The 22,873-nt window shown below is 49.0% G+C and overlaps 1 protein-coding gene across 1 annotated transcript; it reads left to right on the top strand.

The window, feature by feature from the left end:
- Window positions 1-20,941: 20,941 nt before the first annotated feature.
- TEX44 (testis expressed 44) lies at window positions 20,942-21,997 on the top strand. Its single transcript, XM_061147962.1, has one exon. The coding sequence runs from the start codon at window positions 20,942-20,944 to the stop codon at window positions 21,995-21,997; it is 1,056 nt and encodes a 351-aa protein (XP_061003945.1).
- Window positions 21,998-22,873: the final 876 nt, after the last annotated feature.

The raw sequence follows: 22,873 nt of genomic DNA, 5'->3' as shown, positions 1-22,873 counted from the left end.
TAAGCATCTGCAAATTCAGCAACTACGCACTAACAGTTTCCTGAATCTCTGTCTGCCTGAGGGCGTTCTTGATGGTGTCTTCAGGATGTTCAGGTTAAGGTCAGAAGTGTCAGGAACTTAACTCCCCAGGAACAACTCTCCTATAGAAGGGTGGGAATGGATCAATAAATGCTCCATGTGATAGGCAGCCTCCAAGATGGCCCCAGTGAGCCTTGCTTCCTGGTTTTCACATCCCAAATGGAGAAACAAATGGGTATATATGTACAATGGAATATTATTCAGCCATAAAAAAGGATTGAAGTACAGATACATGCTATGTATAGCTTGACTGACCCTTGAAAAATGAAAGAAGCCAGTTACAAAAATCCACATATTATATGATTCTATTTATATGAAATGGCCAGAAGAGGCAAATCTGCATATACTGAAAGTAGATTAGTGGTTGCGTAGGCTGATGTGGGGTGGTGGTAGATAGGTGTTAAATGGGTGCGATTCCTTTTTGAGGCTCTGAAAACCTTTTGAAATTGACCATGGTGATGGTTGCACATATCTGTAAAAAATTTTTAAAAACACTGAGTTGTATGCTATTAATGGGTGAATTGTATGGTGTAGCTGTTGTATCTTAAAACTTAAAAAAAAAAAATAATAACAAATACAGCACAGCTTCCTTTCCCCCTGGTGAAATAACTCTGAGGCATGTTCCACAGAGCCTATCAGAGGGTTCCCAGTAGGACTGAACCCCAGTTTCCCAAAGCCAGAAATGGCTTATTAATATACACCTGTGATTTTCTTTCCTTTTGTTGTCTCATTCTTCCACCCCATGCTTTTGGGGATCACATTCCAAACAAAGTACTTTACCCAATTCTCATCTCAAGGTTTGCTTTTGAGGGAACCCAAACAAAAACAATCATGCTCTTCAGGTTGAAGGTCCAGGTCCCTCGGGGCAGTGCTGATTCTGAGCTCCATTCATAGGGAACTCAGCTGGGGGGGTCTGTACCCTGGCTGACTGTCCAGAGCAAAGGCTTGAACCAAAGTCCAGAATAGTCACAGAGCTGGCCTTCAAACCCCCAACAAGCTTGGCATGACCCTGGTGTGATTTGCACACATGCTAACACACGCACACACTTTAAGGCCTGGGAACAGCGGTGAGACCATCCAACAAGCAGGGCCTATCTCTGCCCTTTATTGGAGGCAGGATGTGTGGGAGTCTTCCGTTTCCCCTTGGGCTTCTTTTGCCTGTCTCTGTGGCTGGGTGTCATGTGACCACACAAACCACCAAGACGTAGAAGCAGGAGGTTATGAAGGGCTGTGGGGTCAGAGTTCAGCAGACTCTGTGGGAAGAGTCAGATCCTCCACTGTGATCTTACAGTATCTGATTAAGAAAAAGCCAAGACTGCACAGCCAAGACTTACAACTAGGGAGCCAGTAACTCCTCTAGAGGCCCCGCAGCCAAAGGGACCAACAGCATGAGGCATCTCCTGCCCAAGGAGGCCCAGGTCACTTCGGTCGTGAACCTCGCTGATATTCACTGAGAACAGGCTGAGAGTCAAACAGCAGAAGGGAGCGGTCCAGGCTCCATCTGCCTTCTCACACCAGCCTCCAGGCCTGGACTGGGAAACAGGTGCCAGGAATTTTATTCTTTCCCAAATTCAGGCCTGCTCAGTGTCAGTCAAATGCCTTCATTTTCAAGCGAAAGATAGTTGATACCCCCAAAACACACAGAGTTTCCCAGAGCAAGAGTCCAGGTTGGCTTACAGGTTTCATTATCATTCTATGTCTCTCTCTCATCTATCTATCCATCCATCTACCTACCTCCCTATCTATCACTTACTTCCTGTTGGTTCTATTTTCCTAGAGAGCCCTGATTGATGCATCTACTGTCAGTGGAAGGCAAGTTCGAGAGGTGCTGAATGGCACAATGTCAAGGATGAAGGGTCTACCATTCAGGGGGTACGAGTGTCTCTCCTGGAAGAGACAACCCCCCAAGGTCATAGAGAAGCAGGTAGGAAATTTGCTGAGACTTGTTTTGCAGCTCTGCACGCATAAAATAAATCCCACTGTCGGTTTAACCAAGTTGGCCAGAAAACCAAAAATAACACTATCCCAAGACAACACTGCAAACGGAAAATTACAGAAACCACTCAAAGGACTCACAAAGTTCAGGTCCCATAGCCGGCTTCCTTATAAATCAAACCAGATCATGCCACTGTCCTGCTGAAAATCCTGTTAAGGCTCTTAGAATAAACCCCAGCTTAAGTCAGCATGCAGCTCAGCTTCGCTCAGCTGTGTTCATCTTCTCCTCTGTGCTTGGCTGAACCACTCTCTGAGACCTCAGGGCCTTTGCACATGCTCTTTGTTCTACTATAACTTTCTCTCCCTGGTTCCTTCCCTGGCACCTTCTTATCTTTCAGAGCTCTGAGATGACCTCCCCAACCACACATTTTGGCATGCCCCCCTCCACTCCCAAACCTTCTGCTACATCCCCTATTTATGCCCTTCATGGAACTTACGGCAGCCTGAGACAATCTTATTGGTTCATTTTCTTGTTCATTGCCTATCTCCTCAATCTGGTCTGCAGGTTCCAGGAGAACTTGACCATCTCATTCTCTTATATCTTCCTGATACCAGGTCATAAGAGACAGCACCTGATATTGGGTTTTTTGGTCATGCCACCTGTCTTACAGGATTTTATTTCTCTGATCAGTGATCAAACTCATGCCCCTTGCAGTTTTGTTTTGTTTTTGTTTTTGTTCACTCACTCAGTTGTGTCTGACTCTTTGAGACCCCGTGGACTGCAGCACACCAGGCTTCCCTGTCTTTCACTATCTCCTGGAATTTGTTCAAATGCATGTTCATTGAATCAGCGATGCTATCTAACCATCTTATCCTCTGCCAGCCCTCTTTTCTTTTGCCTTCAATCTTTCCCAGCATCAGGGTCTTTTGCAATGAGTTGGCTCTTCACATCAGGTGGCCTTGTAGTAGAAGCATGCTAACCACTGTACCATCAGGGAATTCCCCTGATATATAGTCAAGAAATGAATGATCCCTCAGCTTCTAAGCTCATCCATGTTCAGGCAGGAGCCCTTCTCACCTTCCGACAGGGGCTGACCCTATCGGGTCCTTGGGGGTTGACAGTAGAGCAGTGGAATTCAGTGGTGCAGTGGTTTGGGTCCCTGACTGGAGGGTGGAGGGCTTGATACTGTGAACAGGGTTGGACCTAAAAAGAAAGACTTGCTGCTGAACAAGATGGAACTGAACTGAGCCCTGAAGAGTATTCCAGGCAGAGCGAACAGCAGGGGAAGGGCCGTGGAGCAGTGCCCTCTGTAACTGAGAGGAAGCCAGAGAGCCTCCCCTATGAGCCAGGAGGACAGCAGCGTGAGCCGAGGACAGGGAGGAGGGCAGGGTCGGGGAGCAGACTCTGGGACCGGGGGAAGCGTCTTCAGCAGGAAAATGTCGCGGTCTGGTTCACAGGTAGAAAACCCAGAGATTATTTCTGGGCTGAGCGGGTGGGAAGTAGGGGTTAGAGGGAGGCTTATTTTTCACTGTATTACCAGCTACACTGCTAGATTTTTTTTTTTTTTTCACTCTGTAAAGAAAGTGCCTTAAAATTTAAGCAAACAATCACTCTGGCTGCTACATGGAGTCTGGACTGGAAGAGACAGAAGGGATTCGGGTTGGGACCTGCGACAGAGACTCAGACTGCCCACCTCATATACTTTCTTCTTTTCCCCTCTTTCCTCACTCACAGATCCTGGATTCTTTGCCTTTCCAATGACCTTGTTTTTTAACTTTTTTTTTTTTTGGCTACATCAGGTCTGAGTTGAGGCATGCAGGATCTTCGTTGCCATGTGCAGGACCTTCGATGAGGCAGGCCAGCTCTTAGTTGCAGCTTGTGCGATCTAATTCCCTAACTGGGGATCAAACCCAGGCCCCCTACAATGGGAACACAGAGTCCTAACCAATAGACCACCATGGAAGTCCCGCAAGTGACCATTTATACAGCATGTATCCAGCTAAATGATGACATTTCCTAAACAGGAGCTACTCTTGAGTAGAAGTTGTTGAGTGAGACTCATGAGAAAATCCCCCCCCCCCTTTTTTTTTGGCTGCACTACAAGGCATGTGGGATTTTAGTGCTAGAACAGAGGATCAAACCCATGTCCCCTGCAGTAGACATGTAGGGTCCTACCCACTGGACCACCAGGGAATTCCACTTTATTTTATTCAGCATCTCCATGTGTAATCATTTCTTATACAGTCTGACTTTCTTGTTTCTCTCTAGCACACAGTTTAACAATTAACTGTGTACCATTTCTTAAAATTACTTCAGTGTGTATATTTTATCTCCCCGTGCATGCGTGCTAAATTGCTTCAGTCGTGTCTGACTCTTTGCAACCCTATGGACTGCACCCTGCCAGGCTCTTCTATCCATGGGATTCTCCAGGCAAGAATACTGAATACCGGGGGAATCTTCCCAACCCAGGGATCGAACCCGCATCTCCTATTGTCTCCTGCACTGGCAAGCGGGTTCTTTACCACTAGCACCACCTGGAAAGCCCCCAGCTATATGTACTGTTCCCTGTTACAGGCTGCATTGTGTCCCCACAAACTACACCTGTTGAAATCCTAACCCCCCAGTTAGCATGACTAGACATGGAGATAGGATCTTTAAAGAGATGGTTAAGCTTAAATGAGGTCACCGGGAGGCCCTGATCCAATATGACTGGTGTCTTTATGAGAAGATGAGATTAGCACAGAGATGGAAGACCACACAAAGACACAGAGAGAAGATGGCCATCTGCAAGCCAAACGGGAAAGCCTCAGAAGCAACCAAACATGATGACACCTTGATCTTGCACTTCCGGCTTTCAGAACTGCAAGAAAATTAATTTCTGTTGTTCAAGCCAAAGTGGGACCATCTCCACCTTGTGACCTGGGCCTCTGCCTGCCCTCTGCAGGCTCATCCGCTCACTCCCCAGGAGTGGTCCTCACCAGTGTTCCCTAATCCCTTCCACGAACAGCATCCAGGCTCAGCCCTTCCCAATGGCCTTCTGGACCTGTCCACTGGCTGGAGTCCTCCCATCACCTTGAATATGAACAAAATTTTCATATCTCCAGCTCCAGGCACTAGGCCTGTTCTCCCAGATGGCTGGGCTTTGACTTCTCCCTGTCTTCAACATCCATCAGCCACCAGGTCCTGTTGATTCAGCCTTCACACTGTCTCCCACATTTGCCTTCTACTCCAACCCTGGCGTCCCCACTCAGGCAGGACCCCTTCTCCCCTGAATGTCCTTCTTAGAAGAACTTGGGAGGGTTTGCTGAGGAAGTGAAAAGAAAGAAGGGCAGAGTAATGGCTCCAAGGAGGGCAAGGTACCCCCTCCACCATCAGAGGGCAGGAGGGGGAGCCGGGCAGAGAGGGGAAGGGAGAGAGGAGATCCATGGGTCTGAGGGCAGAGGGACCCATCTCCTGTGTCCTGGCAGTGCCCCTGGGGAGCAGCAGGACCAGAGAGGGAGGGCACTAACTGGGTGCCCCCCGGATGAGGGGCCCAGGGTGGCATCAGGTAGCAGCCCCAGCTCAAGAGCAGCCCCACGCTGTGGGAGCAGCCACCCTCCAGGGTTGCGCAGAGACAGGAGGAGCCTTGTAACCACAGGGTGGGTTCTTGCCGGAAGACCCTCAGCTCTCCACCCCCACCCCACCCCCAGCTCTGTGGCATGGGGTTGGGGTGAGGCGTGGAGTGGGAAGAGAGTGGGGCAGGGAAGGGCGGAGCTGAACCCCGTCAGTGTGGGGGTGAGGAGCTGAAACCAGGCAAGCAAGCTGAGCTTTATACCCTCTAAAGCTCAGCGATGAACTTGATTTGGAAATTTCTGACATTCGTAGGCTTTTCCCTTCCCACCCCACCCCCCATTTACTTCCTAAAGGCGAAGGGCTCGGGTTCCAGACCAGACTTCTTCGGGCAACTCCGGGCCCGGGTCAGGGCTGCAGAGACCTCCCAGAGCAACCAGCCAGGCCCCCAGCCCCGCGTGCACACGCTCGCCCCTCAAAGGGCCCCTTTGCTCAGATCCGCGGCAGTCCGGCTGGAGGTGGGGGCGTGGGGCGCAGTGGGGAGGACCACGGGGGGCCAGGGGCGCCTATGTCCGGCTCCCAAGTCGTGTTTTTAATGGCCCCCACATCACTGAAGCCGGCGTTGGGGGCGGGGGGGGGGGCGGTGGTCAGGGCACACGCCCCTTCCTGTGTCCATCTGAGTCACCGAACTGCCGATTGTAACCCCTGAGTTTCTAAGCTCGCAAGGCTGGCTTGGGGCCCAAGGAACCAGTGTTTCTAACAGGGTCCCAGGTGAGGCGGATGCTGCGGGCCAGGACCGCTCTTCCAGGACCGCGGCTGCGGAAGTTCGGTAACCTGGGTTCCAATCGCAAATCTGCCCCCTGCTGGCAAGTGGCTGCCCTGCTGCTGCTGCTGCTGCTAAGTCACTTCAGTCGTGTCCGACTCTGTGTGACCCCATAGACTGCAGCCCACCAGGCTCCGCCGTCCCTGGAATTCTCCAGGCAAGAACACTGAAGTGGGTTGCCATTTCCTTCTCCAATGCATGAAAGTGAAAAGTGAAAGTGAAGTCGCTCAGTCGTGTCCGACTCTTCGTGACCCCATGGACTGCAGCCTACCAGGCACCTCCGGCCAAAGAAATCAGTTCTTGAGCTTAAATTTCTTCTCCACTAGGGAGATAAATAATATTTACCTCCTGAGGTGGTGGTAAGTTGAGATACCCTGGGTCAGTTGTTTAGTACAATTCCTGGCACGTGGTAAGACTGGAGATAAGTTCTTTTTCAGTTGATTGAGGTGTGGGAATTTGGCTAAAGGAAGTTGCTATTTAGGGAGGTGGGGGTGGGGGGGGTGTTTTACAAACCTTAAAGAATTGTTTGACTTTTAAAAACATGTACCTGTGTGACCTTGTTTAAAATGAAATTTTAATTTGAAAAGTTGCATGAGATTTAATATCATTAAAAAAGAGCGTTCAAAAGCAGTTTAATAGTTTCAACATGGAAAACCTCTGCAGACAATTGTATTATTGTTCCCAATTATTCACGCTCCCTTCCTGAAGAGGATTATACAACCCCACCCACTGCGTGTGACCTGTGGCACCTTCTCTGGCAGGACTAGTGGCCTCGCCCCACTGACCTTGGCCTTGACCCCATGGCTGCCTTTGCAAATGGCCTGTGTGAGGACAAAACTTGCGGCAGAGACTTTAAGAGTCATTGCTTATTTCCACCTGCTCACTCCCCTCTGTCTTCTGCCACAAAACTGACGTGTCCCCAGGGCTATTCCTTTGGCTTGAACAGAGAATTAGAGCCACAGCCAACCCAGCCCATAGGAGCAAATCCTCAACTATGCCGTGAAGGAAATATAAGAAGGACAAGAACCGAGCCTTGATAATTATGAGCCCCTGAGATGTGGGGATATGTTGTTACTGCAGCTATACCTAGTGAAAACTGACTGAAAAACATCCCACACAGGTGCCTGGCTAAATAAAGTACAGTGTATCTAAATGATGGGAATGCAGCTATTCAATGTAAAGTTATATGTTCAATTAAAATTTATATTTAAATATATTCAGCTAGTAACATTATATTTAAGGCTATAGGAAATTGCTTAAAGTATCATTTTAAATAAGTGAACAATGGCAAAGCTTCAAATGGAAAGTACAGCAAGACCCCAATTTAAAAATATAAATATATGTGTGTGTGTGTGTGTGTGTGTGTGTGTGTACCACACATACCGAGGTAAGCTGTTGTTCAGTCACTAAGTTGTGTCCAACTCTTTGTGACCGCGTGGACTGCAGCACACCAGGCTCCCGATACTTCACTATCTCCCAGAGTTTGCTCAAACTCATGTCCATTGAGTCAGTGATGCCATCCAACTATCCCATCCTTTGTCACCCCCTTCTCCTCCTGCTCTCAATCTTTCCTAGCATCAGGGTATTTTCTAATGAGTTGGCTCTTCTCATCAGGTGGCCCAAGTATTGCAGCTTCAGCTTCAGCATCAGTCCTTCCAATGAATATTCAGGGTTGACTTCCTTTAGGATTGACTGGTTTGATCTCCTTGCAGTCCAAGGGACTCTCAAGAGTCTTCTCCAGCACCACAGTTCAAAAAGCATCAATTCTTCAGTGCTCAGCCTTCTTTCTGGTCCAGCTCTCACCTCTGTACATGACTACTGGAAAATCTAGAGCTTTGACTAGACGAACCTTTGTTGGCAAAGTAATGTCTCTGCTCTTTAATACACTGTCTAGGTTTGTCATAGCTTTTCTTCCAAGGAGCAAGAGTCTTTTAATTTCATGGCTGTGATTTTGGAGCCCAAGAAAATAAAATCTTTCACCGTAGCCATTTTCCCCCAACTATTTGCCATGAAGTGATAAGACTGGATGCCATGATCTTTTTTTTTGAATGTTGAGTTTTAAGCCAGCTTTTTCACTCTCCTCTTTCACTTTCATCAAGAGGCTCTTTAGTTCCTCTTTGCTTTCTCTCATTAGGGTGGTGTCATCTGCATATCTGAGGTTGTGGATATTTCTCCTGGCAATTTTGATTCCACTCTGGGATTCATCCAGTCCCAGCATTTTGCATGATATACTTTGCATATAAATTAAATAAGCAGGGTGACAACATACAGCCTTGACATACTCCTTTCCCAATTTGAACCAGTCCGTTGTCCCATGTCCAGTTCTAACTGTTGCTCCTTGACCTGCATACAGATTTCTCAGGAGGCAAGTAAGATGGTCTGGTATTCTCATCTCTTTAAGAATTTTCCACAGTTTGTTATGATCCACACAAAGGCTTTAGTGTAGTCAATGAAGCAGAAGTAGATGTTCTTCTGCAATTCCCTTGCTTTTTCTGTGATCCAACGGATATTGGCAATTTGATCTCTGGTTCCTCTGCCTTTTCTAAGTCCAGCTTGTACATCTGGAAGTTTTTAGTTCACATACTGTTGAAGCTTAGCTTGGAGGATTTTGAGCATTACCTTGCCAGTGAAATGAGTGCAATTGTGCTGTAGTTTGAAAATTTTTTGACATTGCCTTTCTTTGGGATTGGAATGAAAACTGGCCTTTTTCAACCACTGCTGAATTTTCCAAATTTGCTGGCATATGAGTGCAGCACTTTAACAACATCCTCTTTTAAGATTTTAAATAGCTCAGCCGAAGTTCTATCACCTCCACTAGTTTTGTTCATGTAATGCTTCCTAAGGCCCACTTGACTTCAGACTCCATGATGTCTGGCTCTAGGTGAGTGATCACACCATCGTGGTTATCCATGTTATTAAGACCTTTTCTTGTGTGGTTCTTCTGTGTATTCTTGTCACCTCTTCTTAATCTATTCTGTTCTGTTAGGTCCTTGCCATTTCTGTCCTTTATCGTGCCAATCTTTGCATGAAATGTTACCTTGGTATCTCTGATTTTCTTAAAGATTTCTCTAGTCTTTCTCATTTTATTGTTTTCCTCTATTTCTTTGCATTGTTCATTTAAGAACACTTTCTTTTCTCTCCTTGCTATTCTCTGGAACTCTGCATTCAGTTGGTTATATCCTTCCCTTTCTCCTTTGCCTTTTGCTTATCTTCTCAGCTATTTGCAAGTCCTCCTCAGACAATCACTTTGCCTTCTTGCATTTCTTTTTCTTGGGGATAGTTATGGTCACCACCTCTTGTACAAGGTTATGAACCTCTATCCATAGTTCTTCAGGCACTCTACCAAATCTAATCCCTTGAATCTATTCATCACCTCCACTGTATAATCATAATGGATTTGAAGCCCATAATGGTCTGGGCTTCCCTGGTAGCTCAGACAGTGAAGAATCTGCCTGCAATGCAGGAGACCTGGGTTCAGTCCCTGGGTCAGGAAGATCCCCTGGAAAAAGAAATGGCAACCTCCTCCGGTATTCTTGCCTGGGAAATCCCATAGACAGAGGGGCCTGGCAGGCTATAGTTCATGGGATCCCACACAGTTGAACATGACTGAGCCACTAACACACACACACACACACACACACACACACACACACCTGAATGGTATAGTGGTTTTCCCCACTTTCTTCAATTTAAGCCTGAATTTTGCAATAAGGAGCTCACATTTTCACAATCAGCCCCAGGTCTTGTTTCTCTAACTGTATCAAGCTTCTCCATCTTCAGCTGCAAAGAATATCTCTTTTAGTTATCTGGTGATGTCCATGTGTAGAGTACCTCTTGTGTTGTTGAAAGAGGGTGTTTGCTATGACCAGTATGTTCTCTTGACAAAACCCTGTTAGTCTTTGCCCAGATTCATTTTGTACTCCAAGGTCAAACTTGCCTGTTATTCCAGATATCTCTTGACTTCCTGCTTTTGTATTCCAGTTCCCAAGAACCTGGGTCTCCTGCATTGCATACTAATTCTTTACCGTCTGAGCCGCCAGGGAAGCCCAGTGGTAAAGAATTTGCCTGCCAGTTACAGGAGACGCAAGAAACTTGTGTTCTATACTTGGGTCAGAAAGATCCCCCGGAGAAGGAAATAGCTACCCACTCTCCAGTATTCTTGCTGGGAAAATCCCATGAACAGAGGAGCCTGGCGAGCTACAGTCCATGAGGTTGCAAAGAGTCAAACACAACTGAATGAGCATGCACGCACGGAGTCAGTGGTTGGTAATGATCCATAGTCTCCTGTCCCTGGATACCTTGTGGTGTGACAGTGAATGTGTAGCTTTTAGAGTGGGAGTTGGAGTGAGGCATGGAGTGCAATCCTCTTCCTCACTCTGTCCCGTGGGTGGGAAGGATGGCACCTACAGAGCCAGGAGCCTGCATAAAGAATAATGGATGGGCAGCCTCCTGCAGTGCCACAGAACCAGCGCGAGGGGGCAGCCGAGAGCCAGGTCAAGTAGAGAGGACACCAGGGAGGTGCCCCACATCAGCTGCTCTCGCTGGCGTTCCCTGTCCCTGACACTCCCAAGGCAACCAAGACTAACGAAGACAGTCATTTCATCTGGGTTTTCAAAAGATGGTGCCACTTCTCAAGAGGGAATTGCTTTTCAAGCAAACCCATGTGTTTCACCAGCTCCTTCCAGTGGGATATTCAAAAATACCCCAGATAGGTCAGTGTTCACGTTTGATACATTCTGTCTTTCAAAACATTTCGTTTCTCTCTAGCCAATCTACGGCTAATTTCAGGGACCAATCTAATAAACCTCACATCCTATTGTTGTGGGGTATCAGTTTAAGATTTTTCACCTCATATTAATGGGCTTCCCAGGTGGCACAGTGGTAAAAGAATCCGCCTGCCAGTGCAGGAGACACAAGAGATGCGGGTTCGATCTCTGGGTCGGGAAGATCCCCTGGAGAAGGAAATGGCAACCCACTGCAGTATTCTTGCCTGGAAATTTCCATGGACAGAGGAGTCTGGTGGGCTACAGTCCATGGGGTCACACAGAGTTGGACACAGCTGAGCACGTGTGCACCTGATATTCATCATGCTAATATCTTTAAAAGGCTAGAAAATTTTAATAATAAAACTGGTGACAAAGATGTTCCCCAAAGTACTGAGAAGGCTGACTTGGTACAGGCTGGGGGCTGAATGGTCCAGACAGCCCCACACACATGTCTGGCGTTTGGCAGGGGTGACGAAGGCAACTAGGCCACACAAATCTCATTATCAAGCTGGCCAGACTCCTTCACTTGGCAGCTGGGCTCCAAAAGAAGAGAAGCCAAGCCCCAGTGCACAAACACTTTTTAAGCCTCTGCTGGTGTCATGTTTCCTTTTGTCCCCTTGACCGACGCAAGTCACATGGCTAAGCCCTGATTCAGCGGCTGGAGAAAATAGACTCCTTTTGACAGGAGGAGCTGCAAGATGATGTGACCTTCAAAAAATACCTACCACATCTTCTTTCTTCTCTCCTGTTGTACCAAGGATATCCTTATACAGGCATGGATGGATGACAGCCACCTGCTCACTGACAGTGGCCCCTGCCACCCCCTATCCCTGGGGTCAAGTTCAAGGCAATTAAATTTGCTTCTCCCCAGGTGTGTCAGTGCAAAATGTGTTTGTGTTCTCCCCGCAACTCCACTGCAAACTCGTGTGTTGAAGCTCTAATGTGACTATACTTAGAAATACTTTTAAGGAGGTAATCAAGATTAAATGAGGTCGAAAGCATAGGACCCTAATCCAGCAAGACTCATGTCCTTATAAAAAGAGAAAGAGACACTGGATCTCTCATGTGTTCTCGCTGACTCTCTCTCTCTGCATGTATGTACAGAAAGGAGGCCAGGTGAGGGCACAGTGAGAAGGCAGTCGTCTGCAAGGCAGGAAAAGAGACCTCCCCGGAGCCAACCTTGCCAGCATCTTGATCTCGGACTCCAGACTGTAGGAAACAAATGTCAGTTGTCTAAGCCACTCAGTCTGTGGTATTTTGTTTGGCAGCCCAAGCTGACTAATATATGAGTGTTCCTTGGTCAAAAAAGCTTGGGAAATGTGTGTTCAATACTGGTTGCCCCCACCTTGAAAACTCAAAGGGCTCTGTCGCCTATCAAAGGCTCTGAGACGTTCCTCAGCAAAGAAACCTCTAGTTTGACACGCTCGGTTGCTTCAGTCATGTCTGACCCTTTGCCACCCTATGGACGATAGCCCACCAGGCTCCTCTGTACGTGGGATTCTCCAGGCAAGAATGCTGGAGTGGGTTGCCACACCCTCCTCTAGGAGATCTTCCTGACTCAGGGATCGAACCCACGTCTCCTGCATTGCAGGTAGACTCTTCACTGCTGAGCCACCGGGGAAGCCCAGTGTTTCCGAAATTCATTTACACGTGTGATCCTTTCCCAACACCTGCGATCACCATAGGAAGCTGTATTCATCTCTAGGGTTGTCATAACAAACTACTGCAAACTTCTGTTTTTTTAATTTTTATTGGAGTATAGTTAATTTACAATATTCTGCTAGCTTCTGCTGTACATCAAAGTGAATCAGTTATATATATACATATATCCACTCTTTTTTAGATTCTTTTCCCATCCAGGCAATTACAGAGCATTGATTGGAGTCCCCTGAGATATACAGCAGCTTCTTATTAGTTATCTATTTTATATGTGCAAACTTATAAAGATGGTCTTTTTCTCTCACAGTTCTGGAATCCTGAAGTTAGAAATTGTCAACAGGATTGGTTCTCTCTGGAGGCCCTGAGGGAGAACATGTCCCATGCCCCTCTCTGGCATCTGTTTGCCGCTGGTGATCCTTAGTGTTCCTTGGCCCCCATTTCCCTCCGTCTTCATGTGGCCTCCCCCTCTGTGCCTCATTCCCAGCATCTTCCCCCTTGCTCTTACAAGGACCCAGTCATTGGAGTGAGGGCCCACCCTAAATCCAGGATGATCTCATCTGGAGATGAGCTTAATTTTATGTCTGCAAATTCCAAATAAGTCCCCATTCTGAGGTTGCAGGTGGACATGTTTTTTGAGTGCCACAATTCAATCCACTACAGAAGCCAAGGGACACCCAAGGTGGCTGGCTGAGTGTGGACACAAAGTGGGAGGTGGGGTGAGTGGGATCTGTCTAGGTGTCTGCAAGCTGGCGGTCCCTCCCCTCCAGGGGACACACTGGGGACATCACCTTCTCACCTTGACAATGTTGTTCACCCCCAAACCCCAGTTTCCTAAGCTCCTTGCTGATCGTCCCCCGTGAACACATGCCTGTTTGCGGCAGGTCGAGACTTTCTGTTCTGTTCACTCAAAACCTGATTGGGCCCCCTGCCCTGCTGTTCCTGCTTTGTTCTGAAAGACAGAGCCTATCTTTCTGGGGGATGTTTGCAGAATGCTTGTTCATGCTGCAGTGTGGCAGGCAGGCTCTTACAGAGCTGGGCTCCTAGAGGCTTCTTCCCCAAACTTTCCCAAAGCTTTGCTTCCTCCATACCTCTCCCCTGGCCTCCAGGAGAAAGTGAGATCTTCTGCCTCAGGGACAGGCTTCCTTCCAGCATCAGTCAGGGTGCTCCCACTGCCTCCTCACAGGCCCCCTCTTGCTGCTTTGGTGCCTTCCACCAGGATTCCATCCCTGACCACCCTTCCCTCCACTTGTGCACAGCCCTGGGCCGACCAGTCACTTGGCAGGTGGATTTTGGGGGTCTGCTGGTCCCTGGAATGCAAATAACCAGACACAGCTCAGATCTTAGAGGTGGTTGTTCTTGTTCATTCGCTAAGTTGTGTCCAACTCTTTGCAACCCAATGAACTTTATAGTCTGCCAGGCTCCTCTGTCCATGGAATTCTCCAGACAAGAATACTGGAGTGGGTTGCCATTTCCTTTGTCTGGGGAGTGGCCCATATCTTTCACCACTTCTCCAAATTGTTCCTTCCAGACTAGGGAGGCTAAAACCATTAGTTTAGAGCTAAGGCTCGGTAACTCTTCCTTAGAGCAATACCTCTGGGGAAACCCACCTGAGGTGGAAGAACCACTCTCCCCACTCCTTCTGAGTTGAGGGCCCCTGGTGGGAGGAGAAAAGGGGCAGAAGTGAGTCCTGGTCGTGGGAAACACAGATTGTCCAGACAGGTCACCATCCCCAGGCTGCCCTAGGGGTGGAGCAAAGCTGGGTCAACGCAGGGAGCAGGAGGTGGCTCAGGGCTCTGCCCTCACTCCGTATCCCACCTTACTGCCCTCCAGTCCCCATAGGAGACTAGCAGATCTCTGGAACCAGAAGAGAGCTGGGAAGGCTGAGGTCACCAAACCCTGTGGCCTCACCACCGTGGTTTGACCTCTAGCCATCCTGTTAAGTCTTCCCAGCATCCCAAACCCGGGGAACCTGTACACTTTGGGGAATGTGCATTCGACCTACTAGGCCACCTTGTGACAGCAGATTAGTGACCTGTCTCTCAAATTAGATGATAAATTCTTTGCCATTAGATACCTGTCTTTAATCTCTTTGTGATTTAAAAAAATAAACTTACGTATTTTTGGCTGTGATGGGGCTTCCTTGCTGTGCGGGCTTTTCTCTAGTTGTGACAAGCGGGGGCTACTCTCTAGTTGCCATGCACAGGCTTCTTATTGCCGTGGCTTCTCTTGTTGCAGCCACTGAGCTCTAGGGAATGTGGGCTTCAGTATTTGTGACACATGGGCTCAGTAGTTGTGGCTCCCGGGCTTAGCTGCTCCATGGCATATGGGAGCCTCCTGGATCAGGGATCGAACCCGTGTGTCTCCTGCATTGGCAGGCAGATTCTTTATTACTGAGCACCAGGGAATCCCTCTCTGTGATTCTATTGGAGGGCCTAATCCTATGCTCAGGAGTACCATGTCTTTCAGCTCGGCTGCCAGAACAAAGTACCACAGATGAGGGGGTGCTTAAGCAACAGAACTGCAGGCAGAAGTCAGAAATCAAGATGTTGGCAGTGTCTACTCCTTCCGAGAGCCATGAAGGAAGGTGCTGTCCCCAGCTGCTCTCCTTGGTTTACGGGTGGCCATCTTCATGTTCACATGACTTTCTCTGTGTGTGTGTCTGCATCCACATTTCCTCTTCTTAAAAGGACACCAGTCATACTGAGCTAGGGCTCACCTGGATGATCCTCTTCTAACTTAATTACCTCCTTAAAGGCCTGTCTCCTAATATAGTCACATTCTGAAGTATGGACACCCAGGAGCAATACAAGAAAAATGGATGGAGGGATGCATGGGCAGAGTTCTGGTCTCTCAAGGCTGGTTTGCACAAGCGTCCCTTCAGCACCCCACCCAGGCCACCCCACAGCCACCAACCAGACCTCTGAGGGACTTGAGTTCTCTCACAGCCGCTGGCTGGCCAAACCTGAGAGTAGGGAGAGATGGGGTTAGACCCCGGAGATGGAGATGGAGCAAAGGCATCCTAGGAATTGCAGCAGTCCAAGGGGTGTGTGTGTGTGTGTGTGTGTGTGCATGCGTGGGGGGGGGGGGGGCTGAAGTACGCCCTTTGTTTTGCAGAGGGAGGTGTGAGGGTGGCCCCTCAGTTTGAGTCCCTTCCCACTCAGAGCGGGTGTTTGGGTGGCCCCAGGAATCCTATCTACATTCAGGGCCCAGGCTTCTGGAAGGAATTTATCTTAACTTGCAAATTTGTTCTAATGCTTCAAGTGGTTTTTACCCATTGTTGAAAGGGCAAATGAAATTGTATAAATTTTAAAATGTGCAAGAGCTTGAAAGAAAAAACTTGCCCACAATCCACCACAACAAAAAAGTCTCTGATACAGGCTATTCATTTGTTATTTGACCAAACCATGTGCTTTTAACTTTTAGAATCTTTTCTTAATGCAAGTAAGAGATATTACTAGAGAAACATCAAAAAATGAAGTTTGCTCCCCCTCAAAAATTAAGTCACTTATCATCCCACTACCCAAAGATATCTTGTTTTGCTTTTTTTTTTAATCTTGTATTTCTTTGACCACTAGTACTTCTGAATTTTGTCTCATGGCTATTAGTTATTTAGATTTCTTTGGTGAGTGGTCTGTTCTCATCCTTTGCATATTGTGTTATTTGGAATATAATGTTGTCTTTTCAATCTGGGATCTTTATACAGTATAGATATTAACCCTGTAGGGTATTTGTAGCAAATATTTTTTATTTGTGGCTTGTTCTTAAAATTTTTTTAAATTACTTTTCGACATCTTTTTATTTTTTAAGAAAAATTAATTTATTTATTTGGCCGTGCCATGTCTTAGTTGAGGCATGTGGGATCTAGTTCCCTAACCAGGGGTCAAACCCGGGCACCCTGCATTGGCAGCACAGATTCTTAGGCCACTGGATCACCAGGAAGTCCTTGACCTATTTTTAGACTGATTTTTCCCCCTTGGAACTTCTTTACTGGCTGCTATATTTAGAAAGTACTTCTTCCCCAAATTAAGTATTTGCAGTTTACTTATGACCTCTCTCTCTCTCTCTCTCTCTCTCTCTCTCTCTCTCTCACTCTGTAGTTTTCATCCTCAAGTGAGAGTGAGAAACTAACCCACTGTTTTTCCAATACTTAACCGATTGTCCCAGCACCGTTTTGTAGCTCAGCACCCCACTGTCCCTGTTCTGCATCCCCAGGGCAGTCTGCTCTGTGCCAACCTACAGGAGAAAGCCCTACCCTCCCGCTCCTCGGGGCCTGCATGTCTCTGGCCGCCAGCGCTCACACAAAAGCACTGGCAAACAAGGCCTGATTTCTGATGTTGAAGGTGAGGGGTTTACCTTGGAGACCTCAACACAAACAATTTAAAAATTCCCTCTAGATGTTTCTGTTCTCCCCAAGCCTCACCTGCTCCACCCCCAGAGAGGCCTGACCTTTCTCCCCTTCTCGGTGCAGCCAAGGAACTTCAAAGCCCTCACCCCTTCTCTCCCGCAGAACAGCCTGGCTGTAGGGCTCCCAGCCCAAACCCAGCTCTTTCCAAACAAAGCCTCTCCTCTCCAGATAACCACGTTCACATCCTTAGAAAGCAGGGTGACATCCTTTGTCATTTGAGAATGAATGCCTTTGGGGTCTCAGCCCCCATCCCATGGGGCTTATTAACCTGCTTCTCCCAAACAAATCCAGTGTAGGTTCTAAGTGGAATTCCCACACCACCTGCTAATGGTTGGAGCTCCGACTCCTCAAGTGTTTTGAACACGCAGGAAGTGGAAGTCCTGGCAAGAGGCAAAAAACTGCAGTCTCCCCTTAGAACACTGGTGTTCAGGGTGGCTGCCCTGGGAGTGAGAGCTACGACGGAGCACCCACCAAAGACTCAGGCCCCAAGGTGGTCTCACGGGCAGGTGGGGGCCGCGGGCACCCCCCCTCGTCATGGACAGGGCCCCAGGGGATTATTGCAGACAAAAGCTGCAGGCCCACACTTGCAGGAACTGTGGTGGAAGGCTGGGGAGTGGCCTGATCCTTGTGGCCACCTCAAGGTGGCAGCACCGAGCAGTGCCTGTGGCAAAGGCGCCCATCCCAGGGGGTGTAGAAAACCTGTAGAAACGTCAGGTACTGGGGCAACGGGGGTGGGGCCGTTGCCCCAGAAATGATCACACAGGTTTGTGGAAACAAAGTTCTGACCTGCTCCAAAGGGGTGCTGGCTACTAAATGTCAGTTGGCCTGATCATGCAGGGGTGAAGAGTGTGGGCTCAAACCAGACAGCCTGGCTCATACCCAGGTCTTCCTCTATCTGAGCTGCAGTCTCCCCATCTGTACAAGGTGGTAACAGTACTTAACCAGGAGACGTCATTGGAGGACAAGTACATGGTGTCTGAGCACGTGCTGAGAGTGATAACAACTGGACATCACCATCACCATGGGAGGCTATCTTAGTTTCCCTCGGCTGCCGAGGTAAATAACCATGGACTGGGTGTCTGACAACAACACAGAGTCATTCTCTCATGGTTCTGGAGACCCAAGTCCAAAGTCAAGCTGTCAACAGGGCCACATTCCCCTCTCAAGGCTCTGGGAAGGCCCTCCTTGCCTCTTCTATCTTCTGGGGGTCTCCAGGCCTTCCTTGACTTCCTTATTCGGTTGCATCATCTCTTAGTTACAGCATGTGGAATCTCTAGCTGTGGCAGGTGAACTCTTAGTTGTGGCATGTGCCATCTAGTTCTCTAACCAGGGATCGAACCCAGGCCCCCTGCATTGGGATCACTGAGTCTTATCCACTGGACCACCTGGGAAGTTCCTACAGTATAGATATTAACCCTATATGATATTTGTGTGAGTGTGCTGTGTAACAGGCTTCCCACTCACTCAGTCTACCATATTGCTTAGGGTGTTTTTATTTTTATTGCTATTTACCTGTTTTTGCTTATATGTATTTTCCAATTTTGTCACAATAATCAGAGTTTCTTCTGAACATTTTGCTTCATTACATGCCAGGCTTTTCCCCAATAAATAGACTTTCTTTAGATGTCTATAATCGCCATAGAGTGGATCGTTTCTGTGTTTCTTGACCAGCATCCATTTTGCCTTCTTTTGGTAACGGCACCCAATTTCCTTTGGGGACCAACCTGATTTCCACTTACAGGCCTTGTGTTTCAGTGGGGCTGACCCCGAGCCCCATTCCACGCCTGACCAACCAGGGTGTGGTCCCCAAGCTGTGTTGACTCCATCAGAGAAGGCCCATGAGACTCAGGGCCTAATGTTTGCCACTAATTACCAAGGACCAGGGTTTCTACACTAGCCTGAAGGTGCTAGCAACCTGCACCCGGAGGAATCTTCCGAAAAATCTAGCCGTCAGTGAGGAAGGGGAAACAGAGGAGAGAAAGAAGACTGAATCTTGAAGGCATCACTAAACTCTGTCTGTGCAGAAACTTTCCCTTAGACTTTAGGCTTTTGTGAGCAACTAGCAGTCTTCTCAAAAATTCCTTCACAAAGTATAAGGTTGTCCCACCTGCAACAAACTTGGGTTTGCCCTGTGACCTCTCAGATGGCCACAGAGCATTCATGGGGAGAAGAAATAGTTTTGAGCCTGGCGCTGGGAGAATTGACAGCAACTGTTAACTACTGATGTGGCTGGATTATGGTAGGCCTCTCTCTGCATTAGCCAGTATCCTTACCATGCTGGTCATTCAATATTTTAATATCCCTCCTGCATATAAAATAGTGCTGGAGAACTTGACTTCTGAAGCCAGACAGGGTTCAAATCAGATTCAGTGCTTATTGATATGTGCCTTTGAATAAGTCACTTATTCCCTCTGAAGCTTAGCTTCCCCCTGTATAGAATGGGTATAATAATGGATGGCACCTACCTAGAGATGACAGGGTAGTTGGAAGGGTTAGATGTTTAGCTCCTTCTTCTGCCCATGATAAAAGTGAAAGTGAAGTCGCTCAGTCGCGTCCGACTCTTTGTGACCCCATGGACTATAGCCTACCATGCTCCTCCGTCCATGGGATTTTCCAGGCAAGAGTTCTAGAGTGGGTTGCCATTTCCTTCTCCAGAGGATCTTCCCAACTCAGGGATCAAACCTGGGTCTCCTGCACTGTAGTCAGACGCTTTACCATCTGAGCCACCAGGGAAGTCACATATCTGCCCATGATAAGCAATCACTAAATATTAGCTGATAACCCCAGGGGAAGCGAGACACAACAGATTGGAACCTTCACTCCAACCACCTTCTTAATGAAGAGCACAAGCTTGAATAGGTTTATCTGGGTCCACACATTTCCAGAGAACACTAGAGGGTTTATAGATCCTTTGTTATTCTCTGCCCTCTCAGCCTAGCTAAGCAGGGAGAAGATGGAGACTGTTTATTCTATATCACAGGGTTAACCCCTGTATCAGCACATTTGGGCTGCAGATTCAGTGTCCAGTGAGGCCTGCTTCCTGGTTCATAGACAGCTGTTTTCTAGCTGCATTTCACATGGAGAAGGGGGCACTTTGTGTGGTCCCTTTTATAAGGGCACTAATCCCATTCATGAAGGTGCCACCCTCATGACCCAATCACTTCCCAAAGTCTCCATCTCCAAGTACATAGCTTTCAACCATACAAACTTTGTGGTGAAACACAAACCCTTAAGTCTATAGCTCCCCACAACCAAGACAGTCAGAGCTGGGAGCTGCCCAAGCCCCTCTCCTTCCCTTGTTCCTACTCACCACTGCTGCGAAACCGAGTCTCTGCAGAAGGACTGGCCAAATGAGTCACCAGTGTGGACAGAGAAGTGCTGGGAGTGGTCCCTTATAACTTTTACTACAAACCAACATCTGCATCCCATCCTTTTGTGAGAGCCACAGCATCCTGTTTCCTGGTGGGCACCTGCCCCTGTATACAACCTCCCTGCTTTTCCAAGACACTTGCCTGTGTCTCCTTAGACATCTGCAAACACGGCTACAAACAGTCCCACAGACTCAGCCCACTAGGGCAGCCACTCCAGAGGTGCAGGGACCTTGCTCTGCCAGTACCTGTGACATCGCCAGCTTCGACAGTCCCCTGTGACCTCACCATCTGGGGAGCTCAGCCCAGCAGGGCCATGGCCACTCTCTCAACCAGCACAAGTAACAAAGGGCCTAGATGACCACCGTGCCCTTGGGAGAGGCCGGAGCCACCAACAACCCTCTACATGGTGACAGCAGGTCTACAGACATCCCAGCAGTGGGGTCCCAAAGTCAGGTCCCCCTCCTTGCAGATGACCCAGCATCTCTTAACGCTATAACATCAGCTGAACGGCAGGATGTAGATCAGGCCTCCATTGAGCCAGCCACCTCGGGGGCCACGTCAGAGTCCGGGGACACAGATAAGCATGAAGTTGCCGAGGGGGAAGCCCAGGAGCCCAGGGAGGCCACAGCCCTGCCTGCTGATCCGGCCCCAGATATCCTGAAAAATTCCCTGGACTTCCAGAACCTAGTGCAGAAAGTGCTGGTGCAAGGTTCCAGCGGGACTCAGAATCCTCAGATTTTCCAAGTTATCTCCCTGGTTAAGGAAGCGATGCCACAAGCAGTGGCCACCCCAGACAGAGAGCAGGAGCCAGCAACAGCCACCCCAAGTGCCGAGGTACAGTCCCCCCAGAACGTGGAGGCTCAGCCGGTCATGAGCACCGCCAACCCCAAGGACCAGCTTGACCCTGGGACTGCTGACACCCCTGAAGCTGTTGAAGAGAAGCCGGAGGGTCCCAAAGCCTTGAACCCTGACCCTGATGCCTCGCCATCAGCCCCTGCCTCGCCGGGCCCTGGAGCACCGGCCCCACAGATGGGTCCCCTGGACTTCACAGCCAGCGAGGAGAACAGCTACATGCGCTCCATGACCAGCTTGCTGGGCGGGGGCGAGGGGTCCATCAGCTCCCTGGCAGACATCCTGGTGTGGTCCGATGCCACCATGGGCCTGGCCACGGGCTTCCTGGCCACCGGCCGTGGCTCCATGTCAGACCTGTTGCACAGCCCGGGGCCCAGCCTGCGCTCCGTCTCCAGCATCCTGGGGAGAGCCAGCTCTGCCCTGTCCTCCAGGCTGGTGGTGAGGACCAGATCAGCCCTACGCTCCGTCACCCACATGCTGGAATCGGTGGAGCAGAGGACCGTCGAGGGCATCCGTTCGGCCATGCGCTACCTGACCAGTCATCTCACCCCACACTAGGCCCAAGCCCACCCCTGCTGGGACTGGGCCCCATGTTCGGCAGCTTCCCGAGACACCGGGGACACTCCTGCCCCGCTTTCTCACCCACCCCTGCTCTGGACAGCTCTCCCCAGACTGGGCAATAAATCACCGGCCAGCGTTTATTTTCCAAGCGCCGGCTTCCTCCCTTGTAGGTGCAGTGGGCACAGGGTGAAGGGACAGGATGGGGCTAGGGTGTTCTGGAGACGGAAAGGTGCCCTCCTGAGGGCTTCTCAGCTTGTCCCACTCAGGAGCCAGGAGCCAAAGTGCAGAAAGAGACCTGCCATGGGACTTCCCGAGTGATCCAGAGGCTAAGACTCTGAGCCTTCTAATGTAGGGGGCACAGGTTCAATCCCCAGTCTGGGAACCAAGATCCTGCATGCAGTGTGGCATGACCAATGCAATTTTAAAAATTAAAATTAAAAAAAAAGAAAGAGAAGGGCCTGGGCAGGCCTGGGAGGCCAGGTGTGGTGAGCTGTGCATGCTCAGTCGCTCAATCGTGCCTGACTCTTTGCGACCCCATGGACTGTAGCCTACCAGGCTCCTATGTCCATGGAATTTTCCAGGTGAGAATACTGGGGTGGGTTGCCATTTCCTCCTCCAGGGGATCTTCACAATCCAGGGATGGCACCCGCATCTCCTGGGTCTCTTGCACTGGCAGGCGGATTCTTTACCACTGCAAAAATTGATCTGGTCTGGACCTCTAACCAGGTAAGTGTGTTTCTGAGGAAGCGAGACCTGGCCCTTCTCTGGGGCTTCCTGGCTTAGCAGGCTCAGGCCAGCTTGCCAGGCTCTCTGGTAGTGGGGTTGAGAATGCAGAGCAATACCAATGTGGGTTCAAATCCTAGCACCCCTACC

Source organism: Dama dama, chromosome 8, assembly GCF_033118175.1.
Source record: "Dama dama isolate Ldn47 chromosome 8, ASM3311817v1, whole genome shotgun sequence".
Lineage (NCBI taxonomy): Eukaryota > Metazoa > Chordata > Mammalia > Artiodactyla > Cervidae > Dama > Dama dama.
This window is presented reverse-complemented; position numbering and strand designations above follow the sequence as displayed.

What these genes read in the sequence shown, in the direction of transcription:
- TEX44 (XM_061147962.1), top strand. Translation starts at nt 20,942, where the DNA reads ATGACCACCGTGCCCTTGGGAGAGGCCGGAGCCACCAACAACCCTCTA.